Raw genomic sequence first — 14174 nt, forward strand, 5'->3', positions numbered from 1 at the left:
CACAAGGAAGGAGCAGAGGGAGGATTTGAACCCAGGTTTATATGCTTTGAACACCCATGTTCTTTACCACAGTACAAGTACATGTGCTGTCTGACAAGTACATTGATTGTTACTGAAAACTCTGTGTGTGTGTGTGCGTATTGGAGAAAGAGAATTTGGAGAATGTAGTTGAGGCTAATGTAACAATGATTTAAGGCTAATGTAACAATGATTTAAGGCTAATGTAACAATGATTTAAGGCTAATGTAACAAGGATTTCATTATTATCATTGAGCAGATTATGTTGTCAGGCCATTAAGCAAAGTTTCAAGGAAGAAAATTAGCTGCTTTACCTATGTTCATTCTAGAAGAGTAAAAACAAAGCTACAGGAAGAGTAAAAAGTGCCCTATGAATTACTGAACAAATTCAGTAGTTCTTTAGAAATAGTTTAAAATATAATAAAATATAACTTTAAAAAGTGGGGCAGTTGTTAGAAAGCTATTAATTTGACTTGTGTTTTCTTTTGTTTTCAGGTCTAAAGTATGTATTCCCTATTTGAAAAAAAGTAAAATTGGTCATATCCTCAATCTCAGCCCACCACTGAACCTAAATCCACTGTGGTTCAAACAGCACTGTGGTAGGTGGAGGGGATGTTATGTTCATTTATTTTGTATTAAATCAGTGTATCTATTATGTAATCATAGTGTACATATAGCATTCAGCGTTACATTTTCTATGCAAATCAGTAGTATTTTGGAAAGTAGATTCTTAATTATTTGTCTGTAATTATACAATTGAGGTATAATTTATATTCAATAAAATGCACAGATCTTAGTGCTTCATTTTGATGAGTTTTGAGAAACTTATACACCTGTAAACCAACATCCAGATCAAGATATGCATTTTCATTATCCTAGAAAAATCCTTCAAGTTCCAGTGGGTGTATTTTATTGAATGTAACTTGTCCTTCAGTAAAGTCGGTTAAAAACTATCCATGAAATACTTAACCTTTCACAGCAAACTAATGATTTAAGGTGAGTATATGACAAGAGTTAAATAACAAGATTTATGTATAAGTACCTCGTTTAAAATAGTTGTATCAGAGACTTAGTCCTTATTTCACATAGCAAAACTGAAAGTTCTATTTTCATTGATGAGGTCAAATGAGTTTGCGACCTTTAATTGTTGTTACTTTACTAGTAGCAATTTCTTTTTAAATGACCACTTTCATTTTTTAAAAGGTAAAAACACAGCTTAAGAAACCGTAACGTAACTTACCTCAATATTATTAAGGAAAATGAAAGTTTATTACTGTTTCTTTTGATAAAATATTAAGATGGAAATATTTAAAAGTAGCTCATCCTTGTTTAGCTATGTCCGTAAAACTGTTTTTTTAAAAGTACATTAAAAAATTAAACTTTGGAGAACCATCAGAAATTGACTAAATGGAAGTCCTTTAACTATGAAAGTAAAGAAGAAAGCACATTGAGACTGGTAGGAGGGACAGAGATGTGGAATGGGCTGGTCCTGTATCCACGTGTGACAGATAAAAATCAGGAGGAATATCTAAGGAGTGAAGGGTCCAGCCCTACATGAGTCTCCTCAGTCTGGCGTTCCAGTGCCAGGAAAATAAGTCTCCATAACTTCTAGCTCTAAAAACCAGCAGGGATTGAGGCTGTGGAAGACAGAAACTGCTAGAATCTCAGCAGTTCCTCTTGAAGAGCCCATGCACAGACTTACTTGAATTTACTCCCTCTGACCTCCAGTGCTAGGGCAGCAGATTGAAAGGCATCAGAAGTACACAGGGTGGAACTGAATTGTCTGGCATCAGGGCAAGATCTGGAGGACAGCTTTCTCCCAGACAGAAGTGCTAGCAGAGACCATTTTCCCTTTTCTGAGCCCTTCCTTCACAGAGCTAGCAGGCAGGTGCTGTATCTGAGATTCTGTCATCCTAGCTAACACCGTTTGCCCCATGCTGATGATTCCCACCCAAGTTTCAGGCCCAACTAAGCTGTTTCCAGTGGCTATTCCATATGAATTTCTTGCATTGGCTTATGCTTCAGATTTTCCTAAAGTCTCTCAAACAAACAGCATTTGGCTTCAGTGAGCCCCATACTTCTCACTAAGTTGCTCCAAGCCTGGCACTAGCAGCAACTGGCCTTTGTTCACAGCCTGACCTCTCCTGGGCACCTCCAAGCAGCCATCTGCAGATTGCTTTCTAGCTAATGTGACCCTGGACAGAACATACGTTCAGTAGCTGACCTTGGATGTGCCAACAGTAATTAAGGCTCAACTGTAAGAGATGGTTGTAGATAGCCCGCACAGTGGGCACACCTTGTGTAATAGAGGCCGTGCCACTGGACCCTACCAGACATCTGCTACATTAAGCCACTCTGTCAAGCCTGGGAAATGTAGTAACTCTACCTAATACACAAAAACAAACCCAGGGAGGCTGCCAAAATGAGGAAACAAAGAAACATGGCCCAAATGAAAGAACAGAACAAAACTCCAGAAAAAAAACTAAACAAAATGGAAATAATCTATCAGATACAGAATTCAAAATCCTGGTTATAAGGATGATCAAGGAACTTAGTGAGGATCTCAACAGCCTAAAAAAGATCCGGTCAGAAACAAAGGATACACTAATTGAAATGAACAATTTACAGGGGAACAACATAGAGTAGATAAAGCTGAGAATCAAATCAATGGTTTGGAACATAAGGAAGCAAACAACAACCAATCAAAACAAGAAGGAAGAATCCAAAAACACTTCAAGAGGCCCAACATTTGCATCATAGGGGTTCCAGAAGGAGAAGAGAAAGAGCAAAAAATTGGAAATCTATTTGAAAAAATAATGAAAGAAAACTTTCCTAATTTTGTGAAATAAATAGACACGCAAGTCCAGGAAGCAAGGAGAGTCCCAAACAAAATGGATGCAAAGAGGCCTATGCCAAGACACATCATAATTAAAATGTAAAAGTTTAAAGATAAAGAATCTTTAAAAAGCAGCAAGAGAAAAGCAGTTAGTTACATATAGGGGAGTTCCCATAAAACTGTCAGCTGAGTTCTCAAAAGAAACTGTGGGCTAGAAATGATTGGCAAGAAATATTCAAAGTCATGAAAAGCAGGGACCTACATCCAAGATTGCTTTACCCAGCAAAGATACCATTTAGAATCAAAGAACAGATACAGAGCTTCTCAGACAAGAAAAAACTAAAGAAGTTCATCATCACCAAACCATTATTATATGAAATGTTAAAGGGGCAATAAATACATACCTGTCAATAATTGAATCTTAAAAACAAAATAAACAAACAGAACAGAAACAGAATCATAAATATAGAGTACATTTTGATGGTTACCAGATGGGAGGGGTATTGGGGATTAAGAAATACAAATTGGTAGTTACAGAATTGTCATGGGGATATAAAGTACAGCCTAGGGAATAGAGTAGCCAAAGTACATATCCCATATGCAGGACCCATACATAGGGACAGTGGTGTGGAGATTGCCTGAGGGAGTATGGGGGCTGGTTAGAGGGAGACAAAGGAAAACTTGGGACAACTGTAATAGCATAATTTTTCAAAAATTATGTTTTTTACATATTATTAAAGAATTCTAGCACTGGCTGGTGTGGCTCAGTAGACTGAGCGCTGGCTTACAAACCAAAGGGTCGCCAGTTCCATTCCCATTCAGTGAACATGCCTGGGTTGCTTTCCAGGTCCCCAGTAGGGGGTGCAGTGTGTGATTTAGGCAACCACACACTGATGTTTCTCTCCCTCTCTTCCTCCCTTCCCCTCTCTAAAAATAAATAAGTAAAATCTTCAAAAATTAAAAAAAATGAATTCCAAAAAAAATGTGTCAGGAAGGAAATAGTAATAGAAAGAAATTGATTATTTATATTTGCAAATTAATTTCTTTTTTAAAAATTTATTTCTTAATTAAATATTTTGTGGTTTTTTTCAGCTTATACCATTGCTAAGTATGGTATGTCTATGTGTGTGCTTGGAATGGCAGAAGAATTTAAAGGTGAAGTTGCAGTCAATGCATTATGGCCTAAAACAGGTATATAGTTTAAAAAAATTTATTTTTGGATTCTCATTTATTGTTCTGTTTTTTAAATTTCTGTAAGAGTTTATTTGAACCAAACCGATGGCGTATGCTGGGGAGCAAGATCTCAAATGCTTTTGTCATTTATTGTTCTTGACACTTGAGATGCAACTTGGGTGAGCAAGGTAGTGTAGTCATGAGTAGGCTATCGAAGGTAACCTCAGTCTTTGGGAAACGAGTTAAAGTCTTTATTGTATATCTTCTAGCTTTGACTTGGACTGTATGACTGACTTATGCAGATTGCTATACTTGAAACATTGAACACTGGATCACTTGGAGAGTTTTACTGATGCCAACAGGAAGCCAACTGTGCATCCTCATCTTGGTACCTTACTAAATTCTGCAGACTCTCATGCTTTTGTTTTCTCCTCATACATCCCAACAAATGCTTCTTTACTTTCTTACAGTGCTTCCTTTATCTTTTTCATGTGTAAAAAGCTGATTTATGTGTACTTCCACATGAATTCTGAGTCCACAGAGTGCCTAGACCTCCTTACATTGTATGCAGCTTTAGAATTCATGTATGGCAGGTATTGATGGCCTGGGAAAATGCTGTGTAAAAATGAGGGAGACCCAACAAAATTGACAGAAAGGGAAAGCTTGCCCTTCTCATGGGTTCCTATTCTCCACTTACATATAATAACTAGCTTAAAGAAGGAAAAAGACAATCTCTTCTCTATACTTTTTTTCCATATATTTAACAGATAATGCTTGTGCAAACCTGAAGTTTTTTCATCTTAAAAATAAATGGCAATCCTATGTCAGGAAAGTGTATTTAATGATCAAGAGAATACATAATGGGAACCACTTTTTCATTTCACTTTTTAAAAATTTAACAGAACCTTTATTATACTAACACAGAACTTAAACACCTAAGTTAGAGTGGCCTCATTCCAAGGAAACTCAATAATGATGTTTCTGCTCCTGAAACCACTGTGGCACACAGATACTTATTGCATGAATGAATGAAAGCCTTGGCATCCTTTTGAAAGAATCTTTATATTCTTCATTACATTCCTTGAGACATATAGATGGCAACGGAAATATTGTTCACTGATGCAGACTCCAATCAGTGGTGTCTGTGGTGTTGTGGATACGACGAACAAATTCACATGGACTGCAGAAGTCCTGTGGAGAAAAGGGGCGGCATGGCTACTCTCTGAGTGAGAGAGCACCGACCCTTGCCTAGACAGGCTTTAATTGCTTTCTGGGAGCATTACATCAAAGAAGGTTCTCATTCATCATGCTCAAGTTTGCTTTAGGTGATTACTTCTTACAGATAACAAAGAAGGGGAATGGAAAATGGAAGTGGCAAAGTGGTTGGGGAAAAGTGGTTGAACTGGTTACACTCGCCCTTGGGAGGGTTAGCATAGACTTTAGGAAGTTACTTCGAAGATATGCATTAAACATTTGCTGCCTCAACTCAGGGTGAGGGAGTTTTAGCAAAAGCAAGCCTCAAAGCAGCCTAGATATAATGCAGGCCTGGTTCCCCAGGGGAAAGCCGATCTGTGGGCCTGGCTCCTGTGTGCCGCCTCACGCCTGTCAGTTATCCGAACCAGGACTGAGCTACATTCGCCATTGCCATGTGGACTGATTCCCTATAGTCCACTTATTTGAGAGTAGAGGGTTTCTGGAAAGGTGACTGTTGAAAGTCATGTCCTTGCTGTCCTCCCTTTCTAACCAGCCACAAACTGTCCTGAGAGGAGCAGATGTTGGGGTGGCAGGCAGGCAGGATTTGGAAGGAATGAGCAAAGCATTGATTCTATAAGAGAAGCAAATGAGAAGCTTGTGAAGAACTTGGTTCCCTTCTGGTCCAGAGGACAGGATGGGACCAGCACTGGAAAGAGAATAAATACTCAGAAGTTCCTGGAAATAGCTTGACCCATGGAGATCTGAGTACTCAACAGGGTGATTCAACAGGTCAAGTAAGTATTTCCTACCCTTGAGGCTCAGACAGTGAGGGGACCAAGGAGCCTTATTTAGGCCCCCAGAGGGATTCAATGACTGGTACATCTGATACGTCACCTACCCATGGGGAAGAGACTGCTGTGCTTGCCACTGCTGGCAGGATTGCCACCATTTAAATTGTTTAGGGGTGAATAGAACAATAAGGAGACAAAAGAGTGCAGTGCAGCTAATGTCCAACACAGAAAGACTATGCCACAGTCCCAGAAAAGCAGCTTTCAGTGAAATAAAACTGCTAAAGAAAACAGAAAATACCTTGAGTAAATAAATACAGCTACTTAAGAGATTGAATTGTAGCATGAAAAATGATTTATTGGAACTATACAAAGATGTGTTTTGAATTAAAATAATAATACAGTATTTGAATTGAAGAATGGAATGGTCACTGTTAACACATGTGTAAGTAGCTTACAAGTTCAAGTACAAGGGATATCTCAGAGGAAAAACACTCTGAAGAAAAAGAAAAAAGATTTAGGGACCATGACATGCAAATATCAGGAATCCCAGGAGGAGGATAAAGAACAGATAGAGGAGAAACAATAATAGAACTAAAAACAGAAAACAATTCCCTTGAGCTGAAGAAAGACTTTAGTGTACAGATTAAACTTTTTACCAAGTTTAAGGTTGAATTTATTGGGAAGAAAAGACACCTTGGAGAATCTCAGAATTTTATGGATAAAAAAGAAATCTTACAGGCTTTCCAGAATAATATGTTACAAAGGAAAAAACAGATTGCATACTCATTGTCTGCAACAAGAGAAACTAGAAGTCAGAGGAATAACATCTATAGATTACTGATAAGAAGGGATCCAATCAAGATAATATGTATTAACAAGATGAAGGGAAGATAGGGGTATGTGCAAGGATATCATATTTGACAAAAATCATCTGTAAGTGCTTTTAACCAAACAAATCAATCAGAAAAGAGACTTCTAAATAGAGGGAAATGAGTGGAAATAATTTCTAGGAAGTAACCCTGTAATTTGTATGGCTAGATGTAAATGAGTTGTGATAGAATCATTGGGAATATGAAATATAAGTACCAAATAACTTGATATAGGAAACATACTGTAAGAGAAAACTTTAGGATTAGTCTCTCTAACCAAAAGCATTCATCTGTCTTTTCAAAACTGAGAAGGGGCAGGGGAAAATATGGAAGTAATTGAATTATATAGAGCTCATATGAGCATGGAAAAATGGTGAAAGAAAAGTATGGTTCTTAGCTTTTTCTGACTGACTTATTTCACTTAGCATAAATTCTCAGGGTCCATCCGTGTTGTTGCAAATGGCAGTATTTCATTTTTTCTTATGCCTGAGTAGTAGTCCACTGTGTGTATGTACCACATCCTCTTTATTCAATTCTCTATTGAAGGACACTTTGGTTGTCTCCGTGTCTTGGCCACTGTGAATCATGCTGTGATGAACGAAGGGGTGCATATATATTTAAGAATACATATTTGTAATTTTGGGGGTAGATACCCAGGAAAGGGATTGGTTGGTCATATGGTAACTATTCTTAATTATTTTAGGAACTGTTTTCCATAGTAGCTGTACCAGTCTATATTCCTACCAGCAGTGAAGGAGAGTTCCCTTTTCTCCACAACCTCTCCACACTTGTTATCACTTCTTGTGTTGATAATATGAGGTGGTATCTCATGGTAGTTATGATTTGCATCTCCCTAATAGTTAGGTTGAACATTTTTTCATACATTTATTCACCAATTGTATGTCTTCTTGGGAGAGGTGTCTGTTTAGAACCCCTGCCCATTTTTCCTTTTTAAAAAGTTTTTAAAAATATATTTTATTAGCCCTGGCTGGCGTAGCTCAGTGTATTGAGCGCGGGCTGCAAACCAAAGTGTCGCAGGTTCGATTCCCAGCCAGGGTACATGCCTGGGTTGCAGGCCATAACCCCCAGCAACCACACATTGATGTTTCTCTCTCTCTCTCTATCTCCCTCCCTTCCCTCTCTAAAAATAAATAAAAATACAATCTTTAAAATATATATATATTTTATTGATTATGCTATTACAGTTTTTCCATTTCCCTCCTTTATTCCCTTCTGCCCAGCACACCTCCTCCCATCTGCATTCTCCCCACCTTTAGTACTTGTCGATGGGTCCTACATGTAAGTTCTTTGGCTTCTACATTTCCTATACTATTCTTATCTCTCCCTATTTTCTACCTACCATTTATGCTACTTATTCTCTGTACCTTTTCCCCCTCTCTCCCCCTCCCACTCCCCTGCTGATAACCCTCCATGTGATCTCCATTTCTGTGATTCTGTTCCTGTTCTAGTTGATTCCTTTGCTTTTGTTTTTGTTTTTTTTTTTTAGGTGTGGTTGTTAATAACTGTGAGTTTGCTGTCGTTTTACTGTTCATATTTTTCTATCTTCTTTTTCTTAGATAAATAAATGCCTTTAACATTTTATATAATAAGTGCTTGGTGGTGATAAACTCCTTTAACTTGACCTTATCTGAGAAGCACTTTATCTGCCCTTCCATTCTAAATGAAAGCTTTGCTGGATGGAGCAATCTTGGATGTAGGTCCTTACCTTTCATGACTTGGAATACTTTTTTCCAGCCCCTTCTTGCCTGCAAGGTCTGTTTTGAGAAATCAACTGATAGCCTTATGGGAACTCCTTTGTAGGTAACTATCTCCTTTTCTCTTGCTGCTTCTCAGATTCTCTCCTTATCTTTAATCTTGGCTAATGTAATTATGATGTGCCTTGGTGTGTTCCTCCTGGGGTCCAACTTTTTTGGGACTCTCTGGCCTTCCTGGACTTCCTAGAAGTCCATTTCCTTTGCCAAATTGGGGAAATTCTCCATTATTTTTTCAAGTAAGTTTTCCATTTCTTGCTCTTCCTCTTCTCCTTCTGGCATCCCTGTGATTTGGATGTTGGAACATTTAAAGATGTCCTGGAGGTTCCTAAGCCTCTCCTCATTTTTTTGAATTCTTGTTTTTTCATTCTTTTCTGGTTGACTGTTCATTTCTTCCTTCTGGTCCACACCATTGATTTGAGTCCCAGTTTCCTTCCTGTCACTGTTGGTTCCCTGTACATTTTCTTTATTTCACTTAGCGTAGCCTTCAATTTTTCATCTAATTTGCGACTGTATTCAACCAATTCTGTGAGCATCCTGATTACCAGTGTTTTGAACTGTGCATCTTATAGGTTGGCTCTCTCTTCGTCACTTAGTTGTATATTTTCTGGAGCTTTGATCTGTTCTTTCATTTGGGCCATTTTTTTTTGCCTCAGCATGCCTGTTACGTAGTATGGGTCGGGGAGTCTAAGGTGTTCCACAGGGCAGGGCAACCCACGTTGCTGGGTTGTGATGCTGTATGTGGGAGAGGGGTCCAAGAGGGAACAGTGCCACTTACTTTGCTCTCTGCCAGTTTTTAGTCGCTTCCCCCGCTACTCACAAGCAAATTGGGCCCTTCTGGTGCTGATTCCCAGGTAGGTGGTTTGTGTATGTTCTAGGACCCTGTGGGTCTCTCCAACGATGGGAGTTTCTCTTGCTGCTGCCTCAGCCGCCACTGGTGTTTTCAATCAGAGGTTTGAGGCTTTATTTCCCCAAGCTGGAGCCCTGGGTTGCCCTGGAGTCTTGCTCTGCAGTTGTGCCTTGCAGTTTATCTGCATGCGAACGTGGGACCAGCAGCTCTACTAGCCACTGCCTTGCCGGCCAGCTGCAACCTTGCCTGCCCTGCTCCATTCTGCTGCCTCACTGGGTCCACCAGCCACTGCCTTGCCTCGAGTCCTCTCTGCCCAGCTGCCTGTCTCCGTCCCTCCTACTGGTCTGGAAGAATGTTTCTTCTTTAATTCCTTGGTTGTCGGACTTCTGTACAGTTCGATTTTCTGTCAGTTCTGGTTATCTTTTGTTTTTAAGTTGTTGTTGTTGCTCTTTTGGTTGTGTGAGGAGGCACAGTGTGTCTGTCTACGCCTCCATCTTGGCCGGAAGTCCCCCTGCCCATTTTTCAATTGGATCATTTCATGTTGAGTTTTATGAGTTCTTTATATATTTTGGATATTAAACCTCTGTTGGAGCTGTTGTTTGTAAATATCTCCCATTTGTTTGGTTACCTCTTTGTTTTGTTGTTGGTTTCTTTTGCTGTGCAGAAGCCTTTTAATTTAATATAGTTTCATTCATTTACTTTTGTCTGTGTTTCCCTCATTTTTGGGGTCAAATTCATAAAATGTTCTCCACAGCCAAGGTCTCTAAGTTTAGTACCTGTGTTTTCTTCCACTGGGTTGGCCAAAAAGTCTGTTTTGTTTTTTCCATAAAATAAAAAGACACATTTTTCATTTTCACCAAAAACTTTATTGATTTGAATATTGTTATCCTGTCAGCTATCTCGTGCTATTGGCTTCTAGTGGTTAGAGGCCAGGGGTGCTGCTAAACATCTTCCAATGCATAAGACAGCTCCACAGCAAAGGATTAGTTGGCCAAAATGTCAATAGTACCAAAAAACTTTGCAAGCCACTTTTGACATTTTCAATCAGTCACAGCATCTTGTCCATACACTGCACAGAACTTTTTTTGTGTTTCAGTTACATTTTTACCTTCTTTGAAATAATAAAGCATAATATACCGAAAATGTTTTGTGTTTTCTTCCATCTTCAATATTAAAATAGCTGCACAAAAATTCACCAATTTTGATGTTTTCTTAAATGCTGATATGACAGCACTAACAGTACAATCTAACAAAATTGTTTTGAATGAAGTTAAAGACAACTAAATACTAGAACCATCATACAGAAAAAAACTGAATGAACTTTTTGGCCAACCCAATATGTAATTTATTGTTTTAGCTCTTATATTTAAGTCTTTGATCCACTTTGAAGTAATTTTTGTACATGGAGACAAACTGTAATCTAGTTTCATTCTTTTGCATGTGACTTTCCAGTTTTCCCAGCACCATTTATTAAAGAGGCTTTTTTTTCCCTCCATTGAGTGTTTCTGGCTCTTTTGTCAAAAATTATTTGCCCATATATATGTGGTTTTATATCTGGACTCTCAATTCTGTTCCATTGATTTGTGTTTGTTTTTCTGCCAATACCATGCTGTTTTTATTATCGTAGCTTTGCAGTATAATTTTAAGGTAGTGTGATACCTCCAGCTTTATTCTTTTTTCTCAGAATTGCTTTGGTTATTGTTTTTTTTTTTCTGGTCCCATATAAATCTGATGTGTTTTTTTTTGTTCTATTTTGTTAAAAATGACGTTGGGATTTTGATGGGTATTGCGTTAAATCGATATATTGCTTTAGGTAATATGGCCATTTTAACTGCGTGGATTATTCCAACCCATGAACATGGAATATCTTTCCATTTCATTGTATCTTTTTCTTATCTCTTTTTTTTCCTTATCTCTTTTTACAATGCTTTGTAGTTTTCAGGTCTTTCACATTCTTTGTTAAGTTTGTTCATAGGTGGGTTTTTTTTTTGTTGGTTGCAATTGCAAAAGGATTTTTTAAATTTTATTTCTGAAGTTTTATTATTAGTATATTCTTGTATACTAATAGCAGTGGATTTTTGTACATTAACTTTGTATCCTGCAACTTTATTTGTTTATTGTTTCTAATAGTTTTTTAGTGGAGTCTTTAGGGTTTTCTATGTACAGAATCATGTTGTCTGTGAAAAGTGACACTTTTACCTCTTCCTTTCTAATTTGGATTCCTTTTATTTCTTCTCTTGCCTTATTACTCTGGCTAAGACTTCCAGAACTATGTTGAATAAGAGTGGTGAGAGTGGGCCTCCTTGTCTTGTTCCTGATTTTAGAGGAAGAGCTTTCAGTCTTTCATCATTGAATATGATATTAGTTGAGTGTTTGTCATATAAGGCCGTTATTATGTTGAGGTACTTTCCTTCTATTCCTATTTTATGGAGTGTTTAATCGTAAGTGGATGTTTTATTTTATCAAATGTTTTTCTGCATTTATTGATAAGATCATATGATTTTTATGCTTTCTTTTGTTAATGTGGTATATTACATTGATTGATTTGCATGTGTTAAACCATCTTTCTTGCCTTGGAGTAAACCCCGCTTGATCGTGATATGTAATTTTTTTTTATGTATAGTTGTATTTGATTTGCTAGTATTTTGTTTCAGATCTTTACATCTGTATTCATCATACATATTGGTCTGTAGTTTTCTTTGTGTGTTGTCCTTGAAAGTTTTGGTATCAGGGTTATGTTGGCCTCATAAAATGTGTTAGGAAGTACTACCTCTTCTTCAGTTTTTTCAAGGAGTTTGAGAATGATAGGTTTTCACTCTTCTTTGAATGTTTGGTAGAATTCACTGGCAAAGCCATCTGGTCCTGGACTTCTATGTTTTGGAAGGATTTTGATGGTAGCTTTGATTTCCTCACTGCTAATTGGTCTATTTAGATTTTACAATTCTTCACGGTTTACTCTAGGAAGGTTATATATTTCTAAGGACTTATCCATTTCTTCTATCTTATAGAATTTGGTGGCATATAGTCTTTCATTGTATTCTAGTACGATCCTTTGTATCTCTGTGGTGTCTGTGGTAACTTCTCCTTTTTCATTTTTGGTTTTGTTTACATGTGTCTTTTCTCTTTTTTCCTTAGTCTAACCAGGGGGTTATCGATTTTACTAATCTTTTCAAGGAAGAAGCTCTTTGTTGTGTTAATTTTTTGTACAGTCTTTGTTCTCCATTTCATTCAATTCTGCTCTAGTTGTTATTTCTTTTGACTTTGGGTTGCTTTTGCTCTTTTTCTAGTTCTTTAAGATGTAATGTTAGGTTATGTCTTGGGATTTCTCTTGTTTCTTGAAATAGGCCTGCAATGACATAAACTTCCCCCTTATTACTGCTTTCACTGCATCCCAGAGGTTTTGATATATTGTATTTTCATTTTCATATCTCTCTATAGATCTTTTGACCTCACCTTTTATTTCTTCATTGACACAATCATTTTTTAGTAGTACGTTGTTTAACCTCCACAATATTCATGGGGTTCTTTACTTCCTTTTTGCAGTTGATTTCTAATTTCAAGGCCTTGTGGTCAGAGATTATGCTTGGTATAATTTCAATCTTCTTGAATTTGTTAAGGCTAGTTTTGTGACTCCACATATTGTCTACCCTTGAGAATGTTCCATATGCACTAGAGAAGAGTGTATAATTGATGTTCTGGGATGAAAGGTTCTATACATGTCAGTTATGTCCATTCGGTATAATGTACCATTTAAGGCTGATACTTCTTTATTGATTTTCTGTTTGGGTAATTTATCTAGAGCTCTCAGTGGAGTATTAAGGTCCCCAACCTTAATTGTGTTTTGGTCTGTTTCTTCTTTTAGCTCTGTGAGTAATTGCTTTATATATTTTGGTGCTCCCTGAATGGGTGCATATAGATTAAGAGGTGTTATGTCTTCTTGATGGAGTGCCCATTTTATCATTATAAAATATCCATCTTTGTTTCTTGTTACATTTGTTATTTTTAAATCTATTTGTTATTTTTAAATCTATTAAGTCATATAAGTATGGCTACACCTGCTTTTCTGTGTGTGTTATTTACTTGGAGAATTATTTTCCACCCTTTCACAGATGTGTCTCTGGAAAGCAGTGTATGGTTGGGTTTTATTTTTTTATTTAATCTCCTGCTCTGTGCCTCTCTCTTGGTAGATTCAGGGCATTTACATTTAGGGTAAATACTAATGTATGAGGGTTTCCTGTAGTCATTTTGTTTGTTTTCTGGTAGCTCTGTGCCTACATTGGTTCTTTTCCTCTGTGTTTCTGACTCTTGAGTTTGTTTGGTGGTATTCCATTTTTCTTCCTTCTGTTTCCTCTTTTTTATCTCATGTGTCTCAGCCTATTTGTTCAGTCCCCAGTTAGGGTGCATATGAGAGGCAACCAATTGATGTTCCCTCTCACAATGATGTTTCTTTCTCTTTCTCTCTCCCTTTCCCTCTTTTTACAAATAAATAAAATCTTAAAAAAATAAAAAATAAACTTGTTAAAAATGAGCAGTTATAATTAATCTGTAAGGCTCTTATTACCTATTATTTAGATCCTGAATTATGGAAAATTTCAAACGTATATACAGATGTACACAAGTGGAGAGCACAGCACTACCTCATGTATTATTCAGCTTCAACACTTTCAACAT

General features: G+C 37.3%; 1 protein-coding gene across 1 annotated transcript in view; it reads left to right on the forward strand.

Moving 5' to 3' along the window:
- Positions 1-14174, forward strand: part of HSDL2 (hydroxysteroid dehydrogenase like 2) — a 59376-nt gene that overhangs the window by 14055 nt on the left and 31147 nt on the right. Inside the window, exons 5-6 of the mRNA XM_045840816.1 lie at positions 514-617; positions 3947-4045. Of these exons, the coding sequence (XP_045696772.1) occupies positions 514-617; positions 3947-4045 (203 nt within the window). The remainder of the gene's footprint in view (positions 1-513; positions 618-3946; positions 4046-14174) is intronic.

Source organism: Phyllostomus hastatus, unplaced genomic scaffold (genome assembly GCF_019186645.2).
Source record: "Phyllostomus hastatus isolate PE091 unplaced genomic scaffold, TTU_PhHast_1.1 phas_contig_34, whole genome shotgun sequence".
Taxonomy (NCBI): Eukaryota; Metazoa; Chordata; class Mammalia; order Chiroptera; family Phyllostomidae; genus Phyllostomus; species Phyllostomus hastatus.